The 27,652-nt window shown below is 51.1% G+C and overlaps 2 protein-coding genes across 17 annotated transcripts in view; one reads left to right on the top strand and one right to left on the bottom strand.

Moving 5' to 3' along the window:
• The window catches only part of CIITA (class II major histocompatibility complex transactivator), a 66,244-nt gene extending 52,691 nt beyond the window's left edge, over positions 1–13,553 (top strand). For 15 of the 16 annotated variants that reach the window (XM_012453187.2, XM_012453186.2, XM_012453183.2 and 12 more), the window contains 5 exons: positions 1,633–1,719; positions 5,353–5,436; positions 5,594–5,677; positions 6,387–6,484; positions 7,029–13,553. In XM_012453187.2, coding sequence (XP_012308610.2) covers positions 1,633–1,719; positions 5,353–5,436; positions 5,594–5,677; positions 6,387–6,462 — 331 coding nt within the window. In that variant the 3' untranslated portion in view covers positions 6,463–6,484; positions 7,029–13,553. Of the gene's footprint in view, positions 1–1,632; positions 1,720–5,248; positions 5,437–5,593; positions 5,679–6,386; positions 6,485–7,028 lie in introns of those variants that run through there. The other variant, XM_012453182.2, reaches the window with a different exon arrangement.
• Positions 12,669–27,319, bottom strand: DEXI (Dexi homolog). The gene is made up of 2 exons (XM_012453199.3): positions 26,429–27,319; positions 12,669–13,342 (listed from the first exon to the last, which is right to left on the bottom strand). The coding sequence occupies exon 1, from the start codon at positions 26,863–26,865 to the stop codon at positions 26,578–26,580; it is 288 nt and encodes a 95-aa protein (XP_012308622.1). The 5' UTR covers positions 26,866–27,319; the 3' UTR covers positions 12,669–13,342; positions 26,429–26,577.
• Positions 27,320–27,652: the final 333 nt, after the last annotated feature.

Below are 27,652 nucleotides of genomic sequence, written 5' to 3'. Positions count from 1 at the left end.
TCTGGGCTCTGGGAAGTTGGAAATGGATAAGATACAGAAGGATCAATGTGAATTTTTTCTTTTTCTGAGACAAGTTCTCACTCTTTCACCCAGGGTGGAGTGCAGTGGTGTAATCATGGCTCACTGCAGCCTCAACCTCCTAGGCTCCAGCAATCCTTCCACCTCAACCTTCTGAGTAGCTGGGACAGTTGCGTGGCACCACGTCCAGCTAATTTGTATATTTTTTTGTAGAGACGGGGTTTCGCCATGTTGCCCAGGCTAGTCTTGAACTTCTGAGCTCAAGCCATCCTCCCACCTCTGCCTCCCAAAATACTGGGATTATAGGCATGTGTCAGCATGCCTGGTTCAATGTGATTTTTTTTTTTTTTTTTTTTTGAGGCAGAGTCTTGCTCTGTAGCCCAGGCTGGAGTACAGTGGAGTGATCTCAGTTCATTGCAACCTTCACCTCCTGGTTTCAAGCAATTCTCCCACCTCAGCCTCCCAAGTAGCTGGGACTACAGGCATGTGCCACCACACCTGACTAAGTTGTGTATTTTTAGTAGAGATGGGGTTTCACCAGGTTGGCCAGGCTGGTCTTGAACTCCTGACCTCAAGTGATCTGCCTGCTTCAGCCTCCCATAGTGCTGAGATTACAGGCATGAGCCACCATGCCCAGCTGAACATGATTTTTTTACGAAACTTAAGAGGCTATCAGAATCTTCCCACACTCCCCCTCACAACCAAGGTCTTGTGATGGCAAAGAATTTACGGGAATTGACTTAGCAGTTTTCCTTGATTGTATGTCTCTGGGACTTCTCCAGTAATTTCTAGTGTCCTAGGTAACACTGTGAGCTAGATTTCTCCTCTTTAGTTCTTCCCTCCCTCCCTTTCTTACCTGCCACCTTAAGTATTTATTGAGCACCTACTATGTGCCTGGCAGTGCTCTAGGCACAAGGATACAGTAATGAGCAAAACAGATACAGCCCCGCTCCATGTGAAGCCCACAACGCAGCAGAAATGATGACACAGCCATTAAACAAATGACACCAACACTTATTTCATTACAGTGCTGAAAAGTGGCGCAGAGGGAAAGGAGGGGATGTTGTAAAATCACAGGACAGGCTGGGCATGGTGGCTCACCCCTGTAATCCCAGCACTTTGGGAGGTCGAGGCGGGTGGATCATGAGGTCAAGAGATCGAGACCATCCTGGCCAACATGGTGAAACCCCATCTCTACTAAAAAATACAAAAATTAGCTGGGCGTGGTGGTGCGTGCCTGTCATCCCAGCTACTTGGGAGGCTGAGGCAGGAGAATTGCTTGAACCCAGGAGGCAGAGGTTGCAGTGAGCGGAGATCGTGCCACTGCACACCAGCCTGGCACCTGGCGACAGAATGAGACTCTGTCTCAAAAAAAAAAAAAAAAAAAAATCGCAAGACAGGTGGAGGCAGGAGGATGGGCTCTCCCTCCCATCCATGTCCTCACCTCTGCCCTCCAACTTGGCCACAGGACCTAACAGTATTGTCTTATTTACTGAGAGGTAGTTTAAGTCTATCAACAGCGCCATTCACAGCTTATGACCCAGAACTCTCCTGGAGGTCGAAGGGAGGCGTGCAAGTTTGGTCCTGAGCCCTCCCCCTCACTGTGCCCTGCAGCTTATCCCAGAACAGCATCACTGACGTGGGTGCCTGCAAACTCGCGGAGGCCCTACCTTCACTCGCAGCATCCCTGCTCAGGCTAAGGTGAGTGAGGCCCTGGCTACTGGTCAGGTGCTGAGGGGCTGCGGAGGGAACCTGCCTCGTGCTGGCTGCAGGGGACACCAAGACCCTAGAAAGACCACAGCCTGGAGCAAAAGGACTAGTGGGATCTGGGGAAAGAAGCTCTGGGCAAGTTGCTTATTCATTCCTAGCCTCTATTTTCACATCTGTAAAATGGGAACCACTCCAATGGTCTATGTAAGTACTTGGCACAATGCCAGGTTCTGTTGTGCAATAAGTATTGGTACTTTTCCCCCAGGGATGGCAGGACTAGGCTTTTTCTGGAATCTAGGGGTGGTAGCTTCTGGAAGGCTGACAACGCAGGGGCAGTCTTGGCTGGCCTTGTCACTCATATGCTGGTCAGTGCTTTCACTGCCACCTTCTGGTAGGTTTTGGCATAGCACCTCTTGCTTTTGAGTGACCCAGCCAGGCCCTGGTGTGGTCCTGGAGATTAGGAGAGGACTGAGCTTGGACCTGAGCACCAGCCATTCAACTCAGCATTACCAGCTCTTCTCACTCGCCAGGCTGGGAGAAATTTCCCTTCTCTTCCCCAGAGCTCTTCACTTACTGAGGACAGCCAGAGTCAGATTCCCAGGAAACATGGCATTTGGTCCATTACTATTTATTTATTTTTTATTTTTTTAATTAATTAATTTGTTTTTTGAGTTGGAGTCTTACTCTGTTACCGAGGCTGGAGTAAACTGGTGTGATCTCAACTCACTGCAACCTCTGCCCACCAGGTTCAAGCGATTCTCCTGCCTCACTGGGATTATAGGCGCCCACCACCATGCGCCCCTAGTTTTTGCATTTTCAGTAGAGACTGGGTTTCGCCATCTTGGCCAGGCTGGTCTGGAATTTCTGACCTCAGGTGATCCACCTGCCTCAGCCTCCCAAAGTGCTGGGATTACAGGCATGAGCCACTGTGCCCAGCCACCTTGTTTGTTTGTTTGTTTGTTTGTTTGTTTGTTTGTTTAGAGATGGGGGTCTGCCCAGGTTGGGGTGCAGTGGTGCAATGATGGCTTACTACAGCACTGCCTGGACTCAAGCAAACCTCCCACCTCAGCCTCCTAAGTAGCTGGGTCCTCTACCCTCCTGAGCCTTGTTAATTTCCTTCCTAGCATGAATCACTGTTTTACAATATTTTATTTATGTAGGTGCTTACTTCTTGCTGTGCAAAGAAACTCAAATGCAAAAATAGAATCTGTCTGGTTCATAGTTGTACTAGGAACTAGAGATACAACTGTGAACCAGAGAGATGTGGTTCTTGCTTTGGGGTTTCTTGGCATAGTAAGAATTAAATACATATATAAATAAAAGATTGTAAAACAGCGATTCACGCTGAGAAGGAAATTAACAAGACCCAGGAGGGTACAGGACCTCTGGGGAGGTGATTCTTTTGTGGGAAGCTCTAGGGGAAAAGGACTCTATGAAGAAAGAACAGCAGGTGCAAAGTCCTTATGTGGGAAAAGGGGCTGGGTTTTGAGGGTCAGAAGGGCCACTGTGGCTGTGTGGAGTGAATGAGGGACAGAGGGTGGGTGATGGTGGAGATAGGCGAGGTCAGGGGCCTCCAGATCACACAGGGAGGCCCTTGTGGGTCACAGGAGGCATTTGCAGTTTTTTTCAGCGTGAATGGAAAAGTAGGTGGGCCTATGAAGCTGTGCAGGTGATACCTAATCTGATTCATACTTTTTCCTTTTTTTGAGACCAAGTCTCACTCTATCGCCCAGGCTGGGGTGCAGTGGTGCAATCTCTGCTCACTGCAACCTCCACCTCCTGGGTTCAAGTGATTCTCATGCCTCAGCCTCCTGAGTAGCTGGGATTACAGGCACCTGCCACCACACCAGCCTATTTTTTTGTATTCAGTAGAGATAGGGTTTCACCATGTGGCCCAGACTGGTCTTGAAATCCTGGGTCTAAGCGATCCACTCGCCTTAGCCTCCCAAAGTGCTGGGATTACGGGTGTGAGCCACCATGCCCAGCCTGATTTACACTTTAAAAGACATCATAATTTCATAGAATATAAGATGCCATCCATTGTAAGACCCCAATATGAGACCAAAATGCTGCTGTTTAAACTGTGACACGCTATTGGTTATAAGACACATCCTGATCTCGATGAAATTCAAATGGTGACAGATATATCTTGGCATCAATGAAATATGATCAGATTACTCTTCCCATGGGATGGAGGAAGGGTCTTCAGGGTTCAGAGATCACAAAACCCCCGTCTAGTTTCTGCACTGGTACTGGCAGACCTGTGATAGGAGTTGTTTATTAGCCTGAATCCACTTAGCAGCAGTGTAGACCTGCAGTGTTTTGTTTTTTTATCTTCCTGAGACAGAGTTTTGCTCTTGTTGCCCAGGTTGGAGTGCAATGGCATGATCTCGGCTACTGCAACCTCCGCCTCCCGGGTTCAAGCAATTCTCCTGCCTCAGTCTCCCGAGTAGCTGGGATTACAGGCATGCACCACCACGCCTGGCTAATTTTTGTATTTTTAGTAGAAACGGGTTTCGCCATGTTGTTCAGGCTGGTTTCGAACTCCTGACCTTAGGTGATCCACCCGCCTCAGCCTCCCAAAGTGCTGGGATTACAGGCGTGAGCCACCAGACCTGCTGCTTTTATGTGCAGCCCTGCGAGGCAGCTCTGAGACTGAGTCATGGCAAAGTCATGGCCCTGAAATCATACCCGCAGCAGCACCTGTCCTGTTAAAAGGCTGCTTGGTGTTGAGTAAACAGCAGAAGTTGGCATCAGTGACATTCATCATGCTATTTTCACTGCTGCTAATGCTGGCTGTGAGTATGCCGCAGAAACTCGAGCTGGCCCAGTGCCTGGCTTTTTCTCTTCCCACCCCCAGTGCTGGTCACGCACTCTACGTTAACTCATATAACACTCATCAATGTTCCTCTGAAGTAGTCAGAACCAGAGCTAACATTTAGTTCATTCTAGGAACCAAGGCACATTCTAAGTGTTATAACAGCATTGATTCATTTACTTCTCCCCACAATGACTCAATCATGCCCATTTCACGATGCGCAAACTGAGTCTCAGAAGAATTGAGTCACTTGCCCAAAGTCACATAGGCAGTAAGAGGCATAGCTGGGATTTCAACTTGGGAAGTTGTTCTCCTGGGAGTTTCCACAAGGTCAGGCAGGAGATGGCTTCCTTTTAGTCCTGCTGTTTTCCTGGGCTCACTGTGTGACCACAGAGAAATGGCCTCAACTCTCTGGCCCTTGGTTTGTCTGTCTTTAAAATGGGATAGTAATCCTAGTTGGCGATGATTCCCACGAGTCTGATCCTCAGGCTGCAGGGGACACTGAGACCCTAGAAGCAATCGCCACAGCCCTGAACAAGAGAATTAGCAGGATCTGGGGAAAGAAGCTCTGGGCAAGTCACGTATTCATTCCTAGCCTCTATTTTCATATCTGGAAAATGGGAACCATCCCAATGGTGTAAGTAAGTACTTGGCACAATGCCAGGCTCTGTTGGGCAATCAGTATTGGTTCCCTTCCCCCAGGGATGGCAGGACCAGGCCTTTTCTGGAATCTAGGGGCGGTGGCTTCTGGAAGGCTGACCACGCACGGGCCTCCAATCCCTTCCCCTGGCCTCTGTTTCTGACAGCTTGTACAATAACTGCATCTGCGACGTGGGTGCCGAGAGCCTGGCTCGTGTGCTTCCCGACATGGTGTCCCTCCGGGTGATGGAGTGAGTGTGGGAGCCTGGGCGGTGGGTGGCTCAGCCCGGCGTGGGAGACACTGAGGTTCCCTTCCTGGTGTCGTGGAAGGGCTGGGTGTGGGGGTGGCCTTGGTCTGGAGGTGGGGAGTCCCAAGGGCCAGGCTTCAAGGTGAGTTTCTCTCGCCAGCGTCCAGTACAACAAGTTCACGGCTGCCGGGGCCCAGCAGCTCGCCGCCAGCCTTCGGAAGTGCCCTCACGTGGAGACACTGGCGTAAGTCCAGGCAATCTTGGTGGGTGGATATCACCTTGGTCCCCAGTTATGTGGCCCAGTGTGACCCCAGAGCTCAAATCACGCTCTTACCCTCACTAGTCTGCAACCCTGGGTGAGCAGACACTTCACCCTCTGGCCTCAGTGTCTTAATCTGTAAAGTGGGGATGGTAATAATATCCACCCCAAGAGATTTTGTGAGGCTTAAGCTAATCAAGCCCTATAAAGCTCTTATAACATCAGTACCTGGCACACAGAAGTACTCAATAAATGCTATATTAGGCTGAACCATGCGAAATTGCGGACATCCACCCATTTTTGACCTGTAAAATTGGCAATTTCATATGGTTCAAGTTTATCTTTTATTAAGTCATCGTGATATCCAACACTGGTTACTTTATACTCTTTCAAAGCAATTTTATCTCCACAATCGCTCACAGCTTCTAAGATGCACAGCAGAATAAAGCACAGAGCAGTTAACTAACCTTTCTGAGGTCACACAGCAAGTCAGCAGCAGAACCAGAAAGGAATCTCAGGCCTCCTAGGCTTCTACTTTTCCCCATGACCCACACTTTTGTCCTGTATCCTGCCAAGGGAAAAGTCTCCAAGACTCTAGGCTGGGTGGAAGGAGGGATTTGGGGTCAGTTGTCACCGGGACCCCAGGCCGCCCTCTCTCCCCTAACCTGGCTCTGTGTCCCATCCCCCCTTGCAGGATGTGGACACCCACCATCCCATTCAGTGTCCAGGAACACCTACAGCAGCAGGACTCACGAATCAGCCTGAGATGATCCCAGCTGTGCTCTGGACGGGGTAACCAGGCGGGCTTGGGAGGGGAGAACCGCAGGGGGTCAGGGGCAGTGTCCTTGTGAAAGTGGCATTCATAAAACACAGGCGGGACACAGGTGGGGCTGGGCCACCACCCTCGGATGCTCGCATCATCAGGGACATTCCCCCATCCCCACCCTGGGCTCGGTGGAGCTGTCCTCCAGGCTTCGCGTGCTTGGTCCCTGTGGTCAGGCTTAGAGACTAGGGGACAGGGAAGTTGGCCATCCACATCCTGCAGCCTCAGCACTTGGAAGAGCTTCTTTTGGGGACTCCAAGCCTTCTCAGCTGCTGTTTTGGCTTGGTGGCTGCCCTGATGCTCTGGGTTTGTCTTTATAGGAACTTGCTTGACAAGTGTCCTGGCCCTTGCAACACTGTCCCTCACCCCTGTGCTCCTGGCACGGTGCTGCACGTCCCCTCCGTTCCCACTGCCCCTCCCATCCCCCATCTTGATAGCACCCTTCCCAGGTGTCAAGCTGCCCCTCCTAAAGTGTCCTGGCTGAGCCCCCTCTCCTGGCTCCTCCCCCTACAGCATATTCTCTGAGGACACCAACCGCGCTGGACCTTGAACTGGGTACTTGTGGACACAGCTCTTCTCCAGGCTGTATCCCATGAGCCTCAGCATCCTGGCACCCGGACCCTGCTGGTTCAGGTTCGGCCCCTGACAGCTGCGGAATGAACCACGTCTTGCTCTGCTGACAGACACAGGCCCGGCTCCAGGCTCCTTTAGCGCCCAGTTGGGTGAATGCCTGGTGGCAGCTGCAGTCCACCCAGGAGCCCTGAGGCCCTCCCGGCAGGACACTGTGGACAGCCGCAGCCAAGCCAGAGGGAGTGACGGAGGCAGCCCCATTCTGCCTGCCCAGGCACCTGCCACCCTGGGAAGAAAGTACTTCTTTTTGTTTGTTTGTTCGAGACAGTCCCAGGTCGGAGTGCAGTGGCGCGATCTGGGCTCACTGCAACCCCCGCCTCCTGGGTTCAAACAATTCTCCTGCCTCAGCCTTCGGAGTAGCTGAGATTACAGGCACCCACCACCACGCCCGGATAATTTTTGATATTTTTAATAGAGACAGGGTTTCATCATGTTGGCCAGGCTGGTCTCGAACTCCTGATCTCAGGTGATCTGCCCACTGCAGCCTCACAAAGTGGTGGGATTACAGGCGTGAGCCACCACATCTGGCCATAGAGAAGGTACTTCTCCACCCTGCTCTCTGATCCAGACACCGTGACAGGGCACACTGGGTGCTCAGAAGACACTGATGGGCAACCCCCAGTCTGCTAATTCCCCAGACTGCAACAGGCTGGGCTTCTGTGGCTCTGCGGGACTCGATGCACTGACGTTTTTGGCCAAGGCCAAAGCTAGGCCTGACCAGATGCACTGGCCCTTAGCAGGGAAACAGCTAATGGGACACTAATAAGGGCGGTGAGAGGAGAACAGACTGGAAGCACAGCTTCATTCCTGTGTCTTTTTTCACTACATTATAAACGTCTCTTTAATGTCACAGGCAGGTCCAGGGTTTGAGTTCCTACCTTGTTACCATTTTGGGGTACCCACCGCTCTTGTTATCTGATACATAACAAGCCATTCCAAAACATAGTGGCTTAGAACAACACACATTTATTCTGTTCACACATCTGTCATTTGAGCAGGGCTCAGTGGGGACAGCTCCTACTGTCCTACTTTGTGTCAGCTGGGGCCGCTTGAGGGCTGGGCTGGGGTCACCTGAAGACTCGTTCCCATGTATGTCTGGCAGGCAATGCGGGCTGTTGGCTGGGGGCCTCAGTTCCACTAAGAACAGTTGGCTGGGACCCCTCCATGTGGGCTAGTTGGGCTTCCTCATAGCATGGTAGCTAGGTTGCAGGATGTCCCAAAAAGAGAAAGAAAAAGAGAGGAGGGGATAGAGAGAGACCACTTTTCATAACCTACCCTTAGAAGTCACACAGCATTACTTCTGACATAGAGATTCTTCTTCGTTTTTTTTTTTCTTTTCAGAGACAGGATCTCCCTCTATCACCCAGTCTGGAATGCAGTGGTACGATCACGGCTCACCACAGCCTCAACTTCTTGGACTCATGTGATCCTCACAACTCTGTATCAGCCTCCCGAATAGCTGGGACTACAGGTGTGAGCCACTAAGCCCAGCTAATTTTTATTTTTATTTTTGTAGAGCCAGGGTCTTGCTATGTTGCCCAGGCAGGTCTTAAATTCCTGGCCTCAAGTGATTCTCCTGCCTCAGCCTCCCAAAGTGTTGGGATTACAGGTGTGAGCCACCGCAGCCAGCCCACTTCTGCCATATTTTTTTGGCCAGTGTGACAACGGCTGCTACTCTTCTACCCATGCTCCTTTCAGGCACGTGTGCACACACACACACACACCAGAGCCCACCTTGGCTCAAGTCCTCTTTTCTGAAAGGATCTTCTTTGTGGCTTCCTGAAATTCAGTGGAAAATTCATTGTTTGGGGATCAGAAAGGTTGAAGCACCACGAGTCGTATCAAGGGGAATTGTTTGCCTCTGCCCCTGACACAGCTCTGTCCTGGGAGTCAGCTGGTTTTTAGCAGAGATGGAGTCCCGCCTCGGGCTGCAGTGAGCCTGAAAGGGAATCCGCAGCTCCACTTTCCACCTAGCAAGCTTCCAGCATAACTGTTGCTTTTCATTCCGGCATCACCTGCTCAGAAGCTAATTCAAGACAGCTTGGCTTACTCCTCGTGGCAGTGGGAGCTGCCTGTTCAGCTCCAGCTCACCAGCCCCAATGCCCACAGGATCAGCCTGGTTCCCAAGCTCTGCTGCTCTCCCCAGCCAGCAAAGGTCGGGTGTCCTGAGGGTCTGAGGGATCCAGACCCGGCTGCGTGGTTGACGATCTTTGTAGAGAGGTAAGCACCTTCTGCCTGGACCTGGCTGCAAAGGGTATCAGGTGCTGTCGCCCAGGTTCAGGTTGTAAATAGCTCAGGTGTCACCCCGCAGGGGATCCGTGCACTTGTAGACTCTACAGAGGCCATGGGCTTCCTGTGTGTGCAGTCACAGGAGTGAGCACTGAGGTGCGCTTTGATCGTCAACTGTGCCATGTCCCAGGTTTTTGGTCTGACCCACTCCCTTTGGGCTGTGTGGAGATGATGAAATGAGGTTAGAGTCTGCAGTTATTCATAATAACGATTCGTGTGTGATGGCTACTGTTTATTATTTTATTGCGATGGAGTTTCACTCTTGTTGCCCAGGTTGGAGTGCAGTGGCATGATCTCAGATCACTGCAACCTCTGCCTCCTGGGTTCAAGTGATTCTCCCACCTCAACCTCCCGAGTACCTGGGATGACAGGTGTGCACCACCACACCTGGCTAATTTTTGTATTATTAGTAGAGACGGGGCTTCGCCATGTTGGCCAGGCTGGTCTCAAACTCCTGACCTCAGGTGATCCACCCATCTTGGCCTCCCAAAGTGTTGGGATTACAGGTGTGCGCCTCCGCACCCGGCTGCTACTGTTTATTTAATGAGCTGATAGCACTTACGACAGTACAAGGGAAACTGGAAACACTCAGTAAGCATTAGCGATGGTGATGACTGTGTGCCAGGCACTGTGCTAAACTCCTGCTCAAGAGGAATGACAAGCTAGGGGTAAGCGGCAGAGACTCTAGAACGAGGTTGCCTGGGCTCAACGCTCAGCTCACCACTCTTTTGCAAGCTGGTTCTCTGTGCCTCAGTCTCCTCATTTGTAAAATGGGCATAATCACAGTACCTTCTTTATGGGATTATGTGAAGGTGTGGCGAGCTAAAACATTGAAAACTAGAGCTCAATAACATGTTGGCTGTCATTATTACACACATCTGTGTTTCGTTCTTGCCTCTGCCTGGAATGTTCCTCCCAGCTCTCTGTATGGCCGACTTCTCATCCTCCAGGACTTACCCCACTCTCTGACCCATCACTAGTTTATCTTTTTCACTTATTTAGGTATCGTCTGCTCTTGTCCTGGGACATGAGCTCCAGGAGGGTGAGAAACAGCTTGCTTTGTACACTGCTGTGCCCTCTGCACCCAGCAAGGCACCTGTGTATAATAGGTGCTCAGTACACAGAATGAACAAATAATCCTCACCTAACTTGGCTTTACTAATTCTACAAATATGTACTGAGTGCAGTCGTGAATAAGATGTTCCTGCCCTGGTGAGTCTTATATTTTAGCAAATTAAAAAATCTCTTTGGACAGGGCTGCCGGGTGAGGTTGGCCAGTCTGGACACTGCAAAAAGGCACCTGGACGAGGGGGAACGTGGAGGCTGCAAAACAGTCTGGGTTCTGCTTGCCAAGCTGGGAGTCCTGGCGTGGAGCCTTTTAACCCAGAGGGGCACCTTTTTGTAGTTAACACAAAGTCGTCGTAAGATGTGGATAAATTACTGTCCCCATGTCACAGATCTAAGTGATACTTAGAGTCACACTCCTATAAAGGAATGGACTTCTGACTTCTTTTTTTTTTTTTTTTTTTGAGACGGAGTTTCGCTCTTGTTACCCAGGCTGGAGTGCAATGGCACGATCTCGGCTCACCGCAACCTCTGCCTCCTGGGTTCAGGCAATTCTCCTGCCTCAGCCTCCTGAGTAGCTGGGATTACAGGCACGCGCCACCATGCCCAGCTAATTTTTTTGTATTAGTAGAGACGGGGTTTCACCATGTTGACCAGGGTGGTCTCGATCTCTTGACCTCGTGATCCACCCACCTCGGCCTCCCAAAGTGCTGGGATTACAGGCTTGAGCCACCGCGCCCGGCCCGACTTCTGACTTCTTAGGAGGACCTCTCTGCAGGCACAGGTATGGTGTGCTGGAATTGCCCCCGAGTCATGTATTTCAGGTGGTGAAGCACTGCTCAGAGGAATCAGGGCATGATGGTGAAATCCATGTCCAGTGGCTCTCAGGCCTCTCTCTGCATGCACGCCTCCCTCTTCACACTCACCTTTTTCCTTGGGCCTCTCAAATGTCTTCTTTTTGGATTTTGTAGCTTTTCTCTTTTATTTATTTTTTGAGATGGAGTCTTGCTCTGTCACACAAGCTGTAGTGCAATGGCGCAATCTCCACTCACTGCAACCTCCACCTCCCGTGTTCAAGCTACTCTCCTGCCTCAGCCTCCTGAGCAGCTGGGATTATCGGCACCTGCCATCACACTCAGCTAATTTTCTATTTTTAGTAGAAACGGGGTTTCACCATGTTAGCCAAGCGGCTGGTCTCGAACTCCTGATCTCAGGTGTTCCACCTGCATCGGCCTCCCAGAGTGTGAGATTACAAGGGTGAGCCACCGTGCCTGGCTCGCTTCTTTATTTAGAACCACATGAGGGCAAGTGGTGCTATAATTGTCTTCCCCAGAGTTCTGGGGTGCCTGTACTCCCCTATACCTCAGTCTCCTCACCTGTAGAATGGGGTTAATCATTTGTACCCTGCTTCATTTGGTGTGTATGTGAAGGTGCTTTGAAAATCAAGTACTCTGCAAACTGGAGAGAATTACTGCTAGTATTCCACGGAACTGCAAGCTGACCCAATTCCAGTCATTCATTTAGTCCTTCCATTTTTTTTTTTTTTTTTTGTGAGACAGAGTCTTGCTCTGTTGCCCAGGCTGGAGTGCAGTAGTGTGATCTCAGCTCACTACAATCTCTGCCTCCCCAGTTCAAGCAATTCTCCTGCCTCAACCTCCTGAGTAGCTGGGAGTACAGGTGTGCGCCACCACACCTGGCTAATTTTTTGTATTTTTAGTAGAGATGGGTTTTCGCCATATTGGCCAGGCTGGTCTCACATTCTTGACCTCAAGTGATCTGCCTGACTCAGCCTCCCAAAGTGCTGGGATTATAGGTGTGAGCTACCATGCCAAGCCCTTCCCTGCTATCTTTAATGAAGGTCTACCATGTGCCTGGCACAGGGGATACCCACTCCCACTTCTACGGGATTCAGGCCCTGTTTCCAGCTTGGCCTTCAGGCTTTTCCCACCACACCCCAAATGCTGTCCCTGGTTTGTGGAGCAGGGCAAAGGGCCAGCCTGGGACTCTCACGTCACCCCAGCTGGGGCAGCCTCTCCGAACCCCGCAGGATCTCCAACTTGGGAGGCCCTGATCTTCCACTGTTTGTCAATCACAAGTTTCTGCCTAGAGGCTCCTTTCCCGAATCTCGAAGTTTAAAAAAAAAAAAAAAAAAAGGCAGGGTCCCAGGGGTTGGAGTTGCATACATTTTTGTTTAATCCAAAGAAGTCAGCCTCCTAAGTATTGCTTAAACAGGTTTATCAGAATTAAGTAGGCACAACACTCATGCTTTCAGAAAAGCATTTCCAGCCAGGGGAGTCACGTGGCACTCCCCAGCATGACGAACTTGTTTTGCCAACTTGCTGAAGAACGAGTAACCTGAAATGAAGAAGCGAGAATCCCACCCTCAGCACCCCCCGACAGCTTCCTCAGCTTCTTTTTCTTCTGAGTCACTCCCTGAAACAGTCTCTGCATCTAAGACCAGCCTTGGGCTAAACCCAGCTGGCCTGAAGGCTCAACTCACATCAAATGGAGCTGGGAGTCGCTTTTGCGTGTGTCCACAGTTTGAAGTGTCCTCTCCGAAGGTGAAGTGGGGGAAGCAGGTGCGCTCCGGGGTGAAGTGCAGGGAGGCAAACTCTGGCTGGGTTCCTGTAAACATCCATCGCAGTTGCAAATAATCAGAAGCCAAGGCCAGGCCGTCGGTGTGATGCTGCAGGCAGATGAGGTCTTGGGACACCCCTTGCCTTCCCCATTCCGTGGGAGCAGAGGCCTTCCCAACCTCAGCACTCAGTCCCAATCTGCGTTCCACCCTCCTGGGTCTGAAAAGGAACCTCTCTGTTGGCACAAAGCTTTTGAGGGGAGAAGGCCTAACAAGAAGAAAAAAAGGGGGTTACTAGCATGGAAGCCCCACCCTGCCACCAGGTTGGCTGGGGACAGGGACCAATCCACCAGGCTTAGGAGGCTTACAGTGGGGCAGGAAGTCTTCCTCCATCCCTCACATTTGGGGAACCACTGGAAGCCCCAGACTCAGGCTGGAAATATCTTTCTGCAATTTTTATTAAAACTCTTTGTAATGAATTTGCCTAATTTCTTAGAGACGCTGGGCTGGAGAACCAGTGCAATTTCACAAGGGAGAGGAAGGGGGATGCTGGTGCAGCCGTCTCAGGAGTCACGCAGGGTCTGAGGTCCGACATGCAGCTCTGGGCCAGCTGAGCCAGCGCTGGGTAGTGGGCAGGGCTTGGCAGCACCTCCGACTTTGCTCAAAAATGCTTTGCAACCTACAGGAAGGCACTGGCCACAGCCTAGCTACTCAGCAGCTCCACTTGGCTCTTCCTCCCAGGATATAGCATCATCTCCCAGGCCTGGCCCCCGGCAGGTCCCCCTTTCCCACTGCCTTCTCTGTGTTCCCAGCTGAGTGCCCATGCCCAACCCCTCTGCAGCCCCTCCAGCCCTGCTCCGATTCCGAGCCTCATCTCAGCCAGCTCAGACTATCCCTTCCGCAAACTTCACTGAACATCTCGCATAACTTGTATGTTACACGTGTGACATGTATTGTTTGACAGGGTGCTATTGACATTTGGGGTAGGACAATTCCTGGACATGGGGTGGCTGTTCTGAGCACTGAATATTTAGCAGCATCCCTGGCTCCAGGCAACTAAATGCCAGTAGCAGCCCTTGCCACTCCAACAACTAAAAATGCCCTCCTACCCTATTTCCAAGGTCGACCAAAGGGAGAAGAACTGTTTCCATTGAGACCCAAGAATCTTATATGATAATAAACTGAGGTTCTTATCATTTTATAGGATAAGAAACTGAAGTTCAGAGAAGCCAAGTGACCTGCCTAAAGATGCACTGCTATGAGAGGCACAGCTGGCAGTGGCTTGGTAATAACAATGGGAACAGTGCAAATGAGAGCAGCTACCACTTCCTGAGCCCTTAACAGAGGCTGTGGGTGCCTCGCTCCATTCCCTCTACTCACTCTTCCCGGCAGGTCGACCTGCCCTTCTTTGCTGAGGCCATTCTCTGACTCCAGTGCCCACTTGGCCCCCAGGCTGGAAGTGCAGGCAGAGCTAATGTCTCCCCATAGCTGCCCTCCACCAGGCTGCTCCTGAGATACTTGCTGGCCAGGAACCCAGAGCAGAATCTTTTATTCAGATTCAGCTGCACAGATGCTCACTGAAGAGATCGCCAAGGACTGCGGTCACCCTTAAGCCCATCTCAGACTTGTGTGGACGGGGTGTTCGCAAACATGGAATCAGCCAGAGAGAGCGGTTCATGCTTACAATCCCAGCACTTTGGGAGGCCAAGGTGGGAGGATCGCTTGAGGCCAGGAGTTTGAGACCAGACTGGGCAACACAGCGAGACTCTGTCTCTATAAAAAAATTAAAAATTAGCTAGGCATGGTGGTGCACACCTGTAGTCTCAGCTACTTGGAAGGCTGAGGTGGGAGGATCACTTGAGCCCAGCAGTTCAAGGCTGCAGTGAACTATGACTGCGCCCCTGCACCCAGCCTGGATGACAGAGACCCTGTCTCAAAAAAAAAAAAAAAAAAGAGAAACGATAGACTCTCATTCTGTAAGGACCTCACTCCTCTCCCAATCCTGTGACCGCAAACAGTATCATCCTCGGCAGTCCCAGCCAGGGGCTAGTCTGGCTGCAGCTGCGCTTTTGTGTGAACGGGTTACACGTGGCATTGACTAACACTGGTCTGTTTGCATTGTGTTTATCTGTAGGGTCACCTTCCATTTATACCAAGTGATGTCAGGTTTCCATTTCTGGTAGTAATATAGTTTCTCTTTTCAAAGTGGCTCACGCCTGTAATCCCAGCACTTTGGGAGGCTAAGGCGGGTGGATCACTTGAGGTCAGGAGTTCGAGACCAGCCTGGCCAACATGGCGAAACCCCATCTCTACTGAAGAAAATACAAAATTAGCCAGGCATGGTGGGGGGTGCCTGTATTCCCAGCTACTCAGGAGGCTGAGGCAGGAGAATCACTTGAGCTGGGGGAGGCAGAGGTTGCAGTGAGTAGAGATTGTGCCATTGCACTCCAGCCTGGGCAACAGAGTGAGACTGTCTCAAAAAAAAAAAAGTTTATCTTTTCAAAATATTTCACTCTAAAAGCAGCCAATTTAAATAAAACTCTTAATAGTTCACGTAACAGGCAGATATGGCAAAAGCTGCTGACAGTATTGTGTGAGATCTGAGGACTTTGATCCAAGCTGGTCCCACCCATTCCACAGCAGAGACTGAATGGGCCCAGAGAGGGTGGTGACCTCTGCCTAAAGTCACAGTGAGTTGAGGACAGGGATGTGACCCCAGGTTTCTGTATCTAGGGCTGGAGGATATCCTGGGACACAGTTCAATTTTCATCTGTCACCCACTTTGGCTATTAGACATCAACCATTTTGCTCCTGTGTCTTGCAATAGCAGCCTTGGCAAACTCTAAATGAAAATCGTGACAACACCTGACATTTATGAAGCATTTACTTTCTGTTCAGCTTGTACTACTCTAACTCATGTCTAGCTCACTTATTCCTCAAAAACAACTTTAGGAGGTGGGGCCAAGTAGGACCCTCATCCTTGCATTTCACATGGAGCTCCGAGAGGTTAAGCAAGTTGTGCAAGACCACACAGCTCATACATGGCAGAGCCAGGATCTGAACCCCCGTGGCCTGACCCCAAAGCTGAAACTCCTCTCAGCACCTCGGGTTCATCGCTTTTCTCTCTCTTTTTTTTTTGAGATGGAGTCTGGCTGTGTTGCCCAGGCTGGAGTACAGTGGTGCGATCTTGGCTCACTGCAATCTCCACCTCCACGGTTTGGGTTGGAGTGATTCTCTGGCCTCAGCCTCCTAAGTAGCTGGGACTACAGGCATACGCTACCATGCCCAGCTAACTAACTTTTTGTATTTTCAGTAGAGACAGGGTTTCACCATGTTAGCCAGGATGATCTCAATCTCCTGGCCTCGTGATCCACGCGCCTCAGCCTCCCAAAGTGCTGGGTTTATAGGTGTGAGTCACTGCACCTGGCCCATCCCTTTTCTCTAAGGCAGGATTATCCAATCTTTTGGCTTCCCTGGACCACAATGGAAGAACTCTCTTGGGTCACACATAAAATACACTAATGATAGCTAGCTGATAAGCTAAAAAGAAAAAAAAAAACACACACACACAGAAACAAAAACAAAACCTCATAACTTCTTTTTTTTGAGACAGGGACTTGCTTTGTCACCCAGCCTGGAGTGCAGTGGCGTGATCTTGGCTCACTGTAGTTCCAGGCTTAAGCAATTCTCGTGCCTCAACCTCCTGAGTAGCTGGGACTACAGGCGCACACCACCATGCCTGGCTAATTTATGTATTTTTAGTACAGATGGGGTTTCACCATGTTGCCCAGGCTAAAATCTCATAATGTTTTAAGTAAGTTTATGAATCTGTGCTGGGCCACAGTCAAAGCTGCCCTGAGCTGTATGCAGCCTGCAGGCCACACTGTGGGTTGGACAAGCTCGCTCTAAGGCATCAAGGGCCCCAGGCTGAAAAACACCCCAGAGCTGCAGCTTATAGAACCCAGGGCAGTGGGTTCTCCAACCTTCTGACATCATTAGAGCACAGCAGACAAGTTATCAGCCACTAGATTTTTCTTCCCCCTGTTCTCAGACTGTAACCTTTCATTCCAGGCCATCCCCCAGAGCTGGACAGAGGACATGGCTGGCTGGCTGGTTTCTGTAGTCAGAATGACAGTCGGGTACCAGATCCACTTTCTGAAGCAGTATCTCAGCTCAGTATCTCTGCAGAGAAGCTGCCTGGTTCAGGATGTGGCTTAAGTGAGAAAATGGCCCTGATATTTTACAGGCTCTGGTGGGCAAGGCTCTGGAAGTGGTAGAAGGGGATTCTTTCCTGGAGTTCAGCTGCCAGCTGTCCTGCTCCTCAGGGCCGATGGCTGAGGTCTGGATTCAGCCTGTCTGTGCTGATTGTGTTTCTGCCCCTTCCTGGCTGTGTGACCTCAGACAAGTCACTCACTCTCTCTGGTCCGGTTTCCTCATCTGGAAAAGGGGACAGTGCCCACTGCGTTGAGCTGTTTGTGTCCGTGGAGTACCTGGCAATGCCCAGCACACCTGAGGTGCCAGTGCACAGTGGTTCCTTCCCTCCTCAGCCCCACCTGTTTCCCGGGAGAAACCAATACCGGCAGGGAACCTTCTCAAGGCTGGGGCCTTCTGAAAGTCACAGTGCTTTTCTTCCTCCAAAGACCTTGCCCTCTAGAAACCCATTGCTCATTCCTCTCTCCATGTACCAAACAATCAATTAAAGTGGCTAAAGACAGATGTCACCCTCCCCTGCTCACCCAGCCATTCTGATCCTCCACCCTGGTGACAGGCTATGTGGCAGGAGGGTTTCTATCTCATCTCAGGATGAAGGCATGGCTGGGGTCTGGCCGTCTCCTGGTGGCTGGAAGGAGACAGACAGCAAAGAGAAGCTGCCTGCCTTTGCACAGGTCCGTGTCCCTGAGGAAAGCCAATGTCACAGAGAAATGAAGACCACTTTCTCAAACCTGGCTTCTGATTTGCATGTTGGCTGCCAAAGCTGATCAGCAGCGGGCTTCATGAAGATGCCTGGTCCACAACGTGCCTCCAGTTGGTCACACCCAAGACTCCATGAGGTCTCTGAAAAGGCAGCACTCGCCCAGTCCCTTCCTCCAATCCTGCCACATCCAAGAACCACCTGGACTATTATTTACTTAGTATTTTAAATCAATGCACTTTTTAAACTCCAGTTTTTAAAAAAGATCATTTATGTCACCATATAACACCCCAAACAGTAGAATTTATCATACACAGAAGGCTATGTTAAAAACACAATGAAAATGAAACCATAAATTCTAGCTTGATACGCTTGGCCTGCACAACTGAGCCTGGTGCCAGTTAAAAGCGCAAAGTAGGCCAGGCACAGTGGCTCAGGCCTTCCCAGCACTGTGAGAGGCCAAGGTGGGCGGATCACAAGGTCAGGAGTTTGAGAGCAGCCTGGCCAACATGGCGAAACCCTGTCTCTATGAAAAATACAAATTTGCTGGGCGTGGTGGTGGGTGCCTGTAATCCCAGCTATTCAGGAGGCTGAGGCAGGAGAATCGCTTGAACCAGGGAGGCGGAGGTTGCAGTGAGCCAAGATCACACCATTGCACTCCAGCCTGGGCAACAAGAGCAAGACTCTGTCTCAAAAAAAAAAAAAAAGAAAAAAAAAAGGGCAAAGTAGTAGGTGCTCAAGGGGGTGTCAGCGGCCGTGAAAGCCGATCTGATTTGCTGCTGAATATTCACTGCCTTCCGGGGACGCCTCCAGCAGAGCACCTCTCTCGGGGAAGCACCATGACAGTGTGGCCAGGAGTCCAGCACTGCTACCTCATAGATGGTATCTGGGGTGAGTCATCGACCTTCCGCAAGCCTGTTTCCCTCCTTGTCTAATGGAACCCTGCCTTGGTGGCTTCACATGGTGAGCTTGGGGGAAGCGATGGAGATGTGGGAGAGGCAGTTATTTTTAACCACCCAGCCAAGCCCCTTGCTAGGAGGGACTCCCAGGAATGAAGCCTTAACCTGGAGGGCATTCCCAGCCACTCCAAGCTGGGGCCTGGAATGGCAGCTGTGAGGGCACCAGCATCATCTGGGGACTCACTGGGTACCAATTATCACCGCCCTTGGGCTGCTTCAAAGGCTGCCAAAACAGACACACCCTCCTTGGTAACCAGTCCTCAGGAGCGAGGGCACCCAAGGAAAGGGGGAAGGCTTCCTGGGATAGAGCACCTTCCAGGTCTGACATACCACTGACAATGACCACATCACTCATTAAGCAAGCACTGACTATACATCATTCACTATCCCAATCTAATTCGCACAAGTCCTTAGGCAGGTCCTACTATTATCCCTGTTTTACAGGAAACCGAGGTTTAGGGAGATGAAGTCCGAGGTGTTGGTGGGATTTAAATCAAAATGTGTCCAAATGCAAGGCATGTAAGCAACAATTTTAGACGGTACAGGAAGGTGACCCTAAGTAGCAAGGAATCACACATAGTGAGCAAGCGATTCGCTTTTCCGTTCTTAGTCAATCCTTATGATTACTTAGAGGAGAAAGTTCAGTTTGGTGCTAGTATATCATGTTTATCACGTGAAAATTGTTAATCTCTTTTTAACAAAGAGAGAGCAGGCCAAGGCCCTGTGTCTTTAGCTGGCTTTGGTATCTGGCCAAAAGTTAATGACTTTGACAGTTAGTGTTTTTATCCATGCCAAGTGATGATGGTTTTATCTTTAGTGACATAAACATTCTTTATAAAATAAATTTACATAAAAAAGTAGTTTTTTTAATGGGAAGCACTAAAACTAGTGCATTTAAATAGCAAATTATAAATAGAATAATAGTAACCTTACAGTGAAAAGACCTGGCAGACACCACCTTTACCAAGTGATCAAAGTTAACATTGCTGGAAAGGAGACAGGTGGTATGTGCCTCTTGATAAGATCCACCGAGGACACACACTCACTTCTGCAATATTCCAACCAAGAATGCCCCACTGGAATCTAATCTCGAGAGTATAACCATCAGACAAACCCAAACTGAGAGACAGTTTACAAAACACCAGTCTTGTACTCTTCTAATATGTCAATGTCACGAGAGATAAAGACAGACTGAAGAGCTGATCCAGACAGAAGAAGGCTCGAGATTAATGTAAAAGCTGATCTGGGATCGCATCCTGGACCTCAACTCTCCCCTTTTTATTGTTAAGGGACACTATTGGGACAATTTTTTCTTTTTTTGAGACAGGGTCTCACTCAGTTGCCCAGGCTGGAGTGCAGTGGCACAATAACTCATTGCAGCCTTGAACTCCTAGACTCAAGTGATCCTCCTGCCTGAGCCTCCCAAGTAGCTGGGACTTTGGGCGTGTACCACCATACCTGGCTATTTTTTTTTTCTACTTTTTGTAGAGACGGGGTCTCATTATGTTACCCAGATTGGTCTCAAACTCAAGTGATCCTTCCACCTCAGCCTCCATAAAATCTGAATAAAGTTGTAGATGAGATTGGTCATAGGATTGTATATCGTATCAATATTAGATTTGCTGATTTTGACAATCCTACTGTGGTTATGCAAATTTGTCCTTGTTCTAAGGAAATAAACACTGAATTATTTAGGAGTAAAGGAGCATAATGAGCCCATTTTCAAATGCTTCTGAAAATTACACATATACACATGTGTGCATGTACACAGGCATGCCTGTACAAAGAGGGAAAGAGCACACATGTACATGATCAAAGTGCTAATTGCTGCAATTGGGGAATTTGGGTGGCATTCTTTGTGCTCTTGCAACTTTTCTGTGTGAAATTATTTCATAACAGTTTTGTTTTTTGTTTTTGTTTTTTAAAATTCAGGAAAAAGGAGCAAGAGTGTGTATGATACAGGCCTGGCAGAAACTATGAGCTGGTGTTTGAAGGTCAGGGATGGGAGCCCTCACTGGAGGCGCCCCTCAAACCTCGGCGCTGTGGTCAGGGAACTGGGCTGGCAGTCTCACTTGGCTTCGTTACCTTTGGCCTTCACTTCCCCATTCCGCGCCTCAGTTTATTTGTGAGACAGGGATAAAGATGTCTGCCATTTTTATCCTGCCATTTATTTTATGCCTGCCATTTTATTGTGATCTTAGGTTTCCCAAAAGCAGACTATGCTTTCAGGAGTTCTGGGAGAAGGGCTGGGTGCAGTGGCTCACACATGTAATCCCAGCACTCTGGGAGGCCAAGGTGGGCGGATCACTTGAGGTCAGGAGTTTGAGACCAGCCTGGCCAACATGGTGAAACCCCGTCTCTACTAAAGATACAAAAAATTAGCAGGGCATGGTAGCTAGCGCCTGTAATCCCAGCTACTCAGGAAGCTGAGGCAGGAGAATCGCTTGAACCTGGGAGGCGGAGGTTGCGGCGACCTGAGATTGTGTCACTGCACTCCAGCCTGGGTGACAGATTGAAACTCTGTTTCAAAAAAAAAAAAAAAAAAGGAAGTAGTTCTGGGAGGAAAGCTATCAGATAAACCAGAAATATGAATATCCAAATTGAGAGGAGCCCTCACTTTCTTAGTTCAGCAAAACAGACAAGACACAAGGGCTGTAAGCAGGGTAGACCCTGCCTGTTTCTTGGCTGAAATCTCTAGTTTGTATCACTCAGGGCTAAGAGAGTAGGGCCCCTGACATCTAACTGTCTTGAGACTTGAGACACATACTGGGGTTTTCTCCTGTCCGAAGACGCAGCTAGCACCAATGTACCCTGTGGCCAAGGACCTTATGGGTGAGCCTCATGTAAGGAGCAGAGCTGGAGAGGTGGCCAGGCCTGGGGGTATACCTGCCTCCCCGTGTCACTGTTGTCTGTCTCTTGCTTGGATGACAGCCACAGCCCCCTGGTTTCCTGCATCCGCCAGACCCCTGCTTGTGCGATCTCCCATAACTCAAATTTGACTGTGTCCCTGTGGGAGGTTTGGGTTTCTTTCTTTCTTTCTTTCTTTTTTTTTTTTTTTGAGATAGAGGCTCACTCTGTTGCCAGGCTGGAGTGCAGTGGTGTGATCTTGGCTCACTGCAACCTCCATCTCCCAGGTTCAAGCGATTCTCCTGCCTCAGCCTCCCGAGTAGCTGGAATTACAGATGCGTGCCACCATGCCCAGCTAATTTTTGTATTTTCAGTAGAGATGGGGTTTCACCATGCTGGCCAGGATGGTCTCGATCCCTAACCTTGTGATCCACCTGCCTCGGCATCCCAAAGTGCTGGGATTATGGGGAGTGAGCCACCGCACCTGGCCCAGGTTTGGGTTTCTGAGCTGGGCAACTACATGCCCAGCCCAGGGGTTCTGCTGATAGCACAGCCCACAGATCAGCAAAGAGGGACTAGGTTAGGAAGGAGCAGCTGTGGCTCCCAGTTCGGAGATAACTGAAGCCTAGGAAATCCTGGAATAAGATCAGATGAGCTGCGTCAGGACAAGCCGACTCTGGCAGCAATGTTCTCCAGTCTCTGCATTTTCAGCTCGTTGTGTGCCAAGAGAGGGCTGACAGGAACCGGAGGCTTTCACTTTCATTAGAAACTGGGAGGAATAATCCAGCTGAGCTGCCTCTGCACCAGAACTACTGGGACTGGGACGTGAGGAGTCTCCCAGGCTCCCAGCTCAGCCACTGTAGCCCTTTCTCCTGGGAAGGAGGGAGCTCCTGATTCCCCATTCCCTGCTCCTGGGCAACAATTAACACTCTAGGAAAACCACAGAACCAGCTCTCCAGGGTTCTGGTGCCCTGGGGAACACAGGGCAGCAAGAAAGGTCTCCTGAGGGTCCTGGGGCTGGGAAGGCAGAGTGGGAAGTCTCCCTGAGCCAGGCTAGACCTGGACCTCCCTGGCACGCAGGGAGCCTATCCTCTTTTGCTCATGGGATATAAATATTCATGTACGAGTATAGGCGCAGGTTTGTACATTCGCAAGGACATGGGTGTAACACACTCTTCATTCCATCTGACTATGAATACGAGTGGTTAATATTAATACATTTCTTACTATATTCAGGGAGGTCTAAATGCTTTATGTATGTCTCACTTAATCCTCACAATCAGGTAGATTTTCATTATTTCCATCTTCTAGAAGACAAAACTCAAGTACAGGGAGGGTAAGCAGCATGCCCAAGGTCACAGCTACCCTGGGATGTGAACCCAGGGCCTGGTTCTTAACCATGACCCTAATACTGCCACCTCAAGTAGGTGCTCAGCAAGTGTTTGACGAACTGAATTATGTAGGTCCACACGTAAGAGAGAGAAAAAAAGAGGGAGCAAAAGTGGGTGCACCTGTTCATCTTGAGAGTCATCCTGGGCCCTGCTACCTGACATGCCCCACGCCCTTGGTCACCGTTTCCTGGATTGGCATGTGAAGAACACATGTGACCAGAGGAGAACAACTGAGAAAGAGCAGGACTGACTACCAGCGTTACTCTGATTATGGAAAGGGACCTGGAGAGGAGGCTGGGTCAGATCATCTTAAGATCTTTCCTGCCGGCCTCCCCGCTGCTAACCACCCATCTCATACCCGGGGGTTCTGAGCTTTCTCGGCACTTGGGGGACCAGGCCTCCTCAGCTTGGATTTGAGGGTGGGAAGAAGGGAAGGCTGTGCATGGCTTCCACTTCTCCAGGCCGCCCCGCTTCCCAGGGTCAGGCCCTGACACCCTAAGAGTTTTGCAAGGGTGTCCCTGAGAGATACTTCCTGGTGTTTCTGCTTAAACAGCGTTTGCTATAAAATATGTCGAAGCATTTGGGATTCAGTTTTTAGTTCAGAATATGCCAATGTTTTCCTTTGGAAGGGGAAGTGTTTCTGTTGATGTGGTAAAGAGATAAAATAAGATGTTCTTCACCAAGTTATACTGCTTCAAAGTCAAGTGCTTGGCTTGGAGACAGGGATTTATCTTGGGATCTCAGGGCCTTAGCACACGGCCTGGCAGAAGAGCAGGCAGGGTCAAAGTCTGTTGAACGAGTGAGTGCATATGCAAAGGGCTAGAACCAGGAGCGCGATATAATCAATGCTCGGGATAGATTCTGAATGGATTTCATAGGTGCTACTTCTGAGAGTTGCTCTCAGTCTGTTCATGTTTCTCCATCTTCACTAAACTCACCTCATCCAAGTCTCTGTCACCTCTGGCCTGGACAAATAACAGCCTCGGAGGTGATGTCCCTGCTTCCCCTCTTCCCCCTCAGCTCATTCTGTCCACAATTGCCAAAGTCATCTTTGCAAAATGGGAATGGGACTGTGTCAGCTCCCATCTAGAACCTTCCAATGGCTTTCCACTGCTCTTGGCTATGGCCTTCCAGGTCCTTCATGGCATGGCCACCGCCCACCTCACTGACCTCTCCAGCCACATGGGCCTCCTTTTGGTTGTTGGAAAAACCAACTCTCTCTCACCTGAAGGTCTTGGCACCAGTGTTTCCCTCAGCCTGGACTGCTTTTCTCCAGGGTCTTCTATCAAATTAAGGCTCAGCTCAAAAGCATCATCTCCTTAGAGAGGTTTTCTCTGACTCCTCAGCTAAAGCAGCCCATCACCTGTATTCTACTGTTTCAGTTCTGCTTCACTCCACGGCTACACCTGCAGAGAGGATCTACTAGATGCCAGGCACAGTTCTGAGTGCTGAGGACACACCAGTGAACACAACAGGCAGGCTCATGTCTTTCTTGCATGCCTTCATAGCTCTGAAAAAAATCGGATTCTCTTGTTTGGGTTCCTACTAGCCTTCCTCACCAAGTGCCAAAGGGCCAAGGCTGGGTCTGTCTTGCTCACTGGGTTCACTCATCAGGCACAGTATTGAACAAATAAGCATTTGTTCCATAAAAGAACGGATGGATGGCAGGCAGGCAGGGGAGGTGTGCAGAGCAGCTGGCACATGCTCCCCGTGGCACTTGGCTCCTGCTAAGATCTTACTGAACTCAACTGAAGGTTTCCTCAAAGAAATCTCACTGTGGTCCCCTTAGCGGAGCGCTCTGTCCCCAGCTATGCTGCCAGTAGGCCCTACCCAACCCTGTATCACCATCTGCAACAGACTGAATGTTGGTATCCCCTCAAACTTCATATGTTGAAACTCTGATCCCAATATGATGGTACTTGGGGGGTGAGGCCTTCGGGAGGTGATTAGGTCATGAAGGGAAAGCCTCCATAGATGGGATTAGTACCCTTAGAAGAACAGTAAGAAATAATGTTTAAATCCCCCAGCCTATGGTGTTCTGTTATAGCAGACTGAACTAAGACACCCTCTGCCTATGGTCGTCTTGGCAAAGCCAGGCAATGCAGGAGAGGGGTGGACTCGGGTGAGTGGCATTAGTGTCTATTTTCCTAAAGGAGCCCTTGCCCACCATCTCAGCATCCCCTCTTCATTGCCACTTAGGCCCTGTGCCCAGTGACACTCCAGTGCTGTCCAGCCTCAGGGGCTGAGCCAAGGAGTTCCTGCCTGCCCTGTGACTCTCACCAGACCTGGCGGCTGCCTGACAGCTTGTCTGGCTCATGTGTTTTAATGAATTGAGTCCAGCTGCCTCTCTTACTTGCTGGGCGACGATGACCAAGTCCTCCTCCCTGGACCTTCATTTCCCTATCTCTCACATACACAGTGGGCTGGATGCTGGATGCAAAGCTGCATTGTTGCAGCCCCAAAGACAGGAGTTGACTATCTCAGTGCAATTACCCTGTGGTCCCTTCTCCCGAGGACCGAAGAGCCCCGTGAGTGCCTGCAAACCCTGCAGACAAAGCGAACCCTAGCACCAGCTCCCTGCCTGCCTGTTCTGTGTAGGTAGCCTACAAAACTGGCAGCCCCTGCAGTTCTGAGCTGCAGAACGGATGAGCTGGGGCATCCTGAAACCTGACTCCAAAACAGCACCAAACCCAAGGCCAAAAGGAAGTACAGGGTTCTTTGCCTGAGATTTCTCGTCTCACAGCCTTGGCCTAGAGCCCCTGCATTTAATCCCCACCCAGTCTCCCAAGGGCCACAGAACAAAGGTGATTCGTGCCTGGCTACCTGTGTCTTCTGATACCCCTAAATCTTTATCCTTCTAGGATGACTGAGAATCCTCCAAAAGCCAAGGTCATCATCAAGCCAGGATGAGGAAGAGGGGAGGAGCTGACAGCTCTGCCTCAAATGGATTTGGGTGCGAGGGCTTTTTCCATAAGCTTTGGGGGGTAAGTCACAGGACTACCCCAAATGTGACTTAGTCTCAGGGTCCCCTTGCTTTTCACCAGCTGTCCTCTTTGCTGGGGGAAGCTTTCCAGCCACAACAAAGGGCTTAAGAGGGGTCTGGCCACTCCTGGCATCCATTGAGACCTGGAGGAGGTGGACAGAACAGAAGCCTGGGGGAGGGTTGTGTATCCGGCCTGGGGATGCCTCCCTCTCCCTTGCCAGCGCCCCAACCCGCCCTCATCCAGTTCAGAGAGGGCACTTACTGGTCTCGGAGGCAGGGGAGGGCCTCCTCCTGGGGTCCCATCCCCGTCCAGATGGTGCCCTCAACCAGCAGCGGCGGCATGATCTGGGCGGCTGGTCCAGGGAGTGGATTGCGGATCGTGGAGGGAAGAGGGGAATGGCAGTCGAGACCCTACTCCAAGTACCCATCAAAGACGTCGAGCTCCGAGTCAGCATCGTAGAGGCCCGAGCCGGGGTCTGAGAGCACGCCGAGGTCCACGAGCGCCTGGTCCATGTCCTCGGGCAGGAAGACGAGGCCCACGTTGAGGACGATGTACTCCATGAGAAAGGCGTAGTACAGGATCAGCACATTGACGAAGAACAGGCCCACGTAGAACATAGAGGGCAGCAGCGGCGGCGGCACGTAGGGGACCAGGGGGCCCAGTGCGTCCAGGTGGGCCGCGACCCGGGCGCCGAGCATGCAGCGGGTGGCGAGGGCGGCGGCGGCCAGGCGATCCCGGCGAGCTCAGCCGCTGCGGCGCCCGGGCGGCCGGCGAGGACACACCGCAGCCATCTAGGGGCGCCCCGGGGCTCGACAGAGGCGGCGTCGGGCTCCAGGTGCCCCCTGCCAAACGCGCCCCGACCCCCGAAACGCGCCGGGCGGGTCACCGCACCCCCAGATGTGCCCCCCAAGGCCCTCGCGACCGCCCGGGCGGCGAGGCGGACCCCCTGAAGGGGCCGGCGGCTGTCCGGCTCCCTCGAGGTGCCTCCCTGGCGGGGAGGCGGGGACCCCACCGCGGCTCAGCGTCTAGGGCGGGTCCCGGCAGCCGTCTCTCCCGCCAGGTCCCGCCGGTCCTCGCGCCCCCTCCGCTCCCCCGCAGGCCCAGAGCCCATGGCTGCAGTAGCCGCGTCGCCCTCCCGGCCGCGCTCCGAGCTCCGCCTCCCGAGCGGCCCGCTCTCATTGGCCGGCTCAACACCAGCGCTGATTGGCCTCTGCCGCCAGAGGGCGGGTACCCCTTTCGCTCCGCCCCTCGGGGCGCTGGCCTCTGAGTTGCTTTCTTGGTTTGGGTCTGCGTTCGGATCTCAAATCGGATTAGCTCTGCGTATCGAATAGGGGGAGGGAAAAGAGACTGAACACATTTCAAACCTAGACAGAACGCTAAAGCCACAAAAGCAAGGAAACCGCGGGCTTTCTATGCACCTTGCTGCATGCCTCTATGGGACTCCATCTCTCCTTTAAAAGGAGGCGGGGTCGGGGAGGAGCGACG

The sequence above is a fragment of the Aotus nancymaae genome, unplaced genomic scaffold (genome assembly GCF_030222135.1).
Source record: "Aotus nancymaae isolate 86718 unplaced genomic scaffold, 86718_ANA_hifiasm-v0.15.2.pri h1tg000049l, whole genome shotgun sequence".
NCBI lineage: Eukaryota > Metazoa > Chordata > Mammalia > Primates > Aotidae > Aotus > Aotus nancymaae.
Note: the sequence above shows the minus strand (reverse complement) of the source record. Positions and strands in the feature narration are given on the sequence as shown.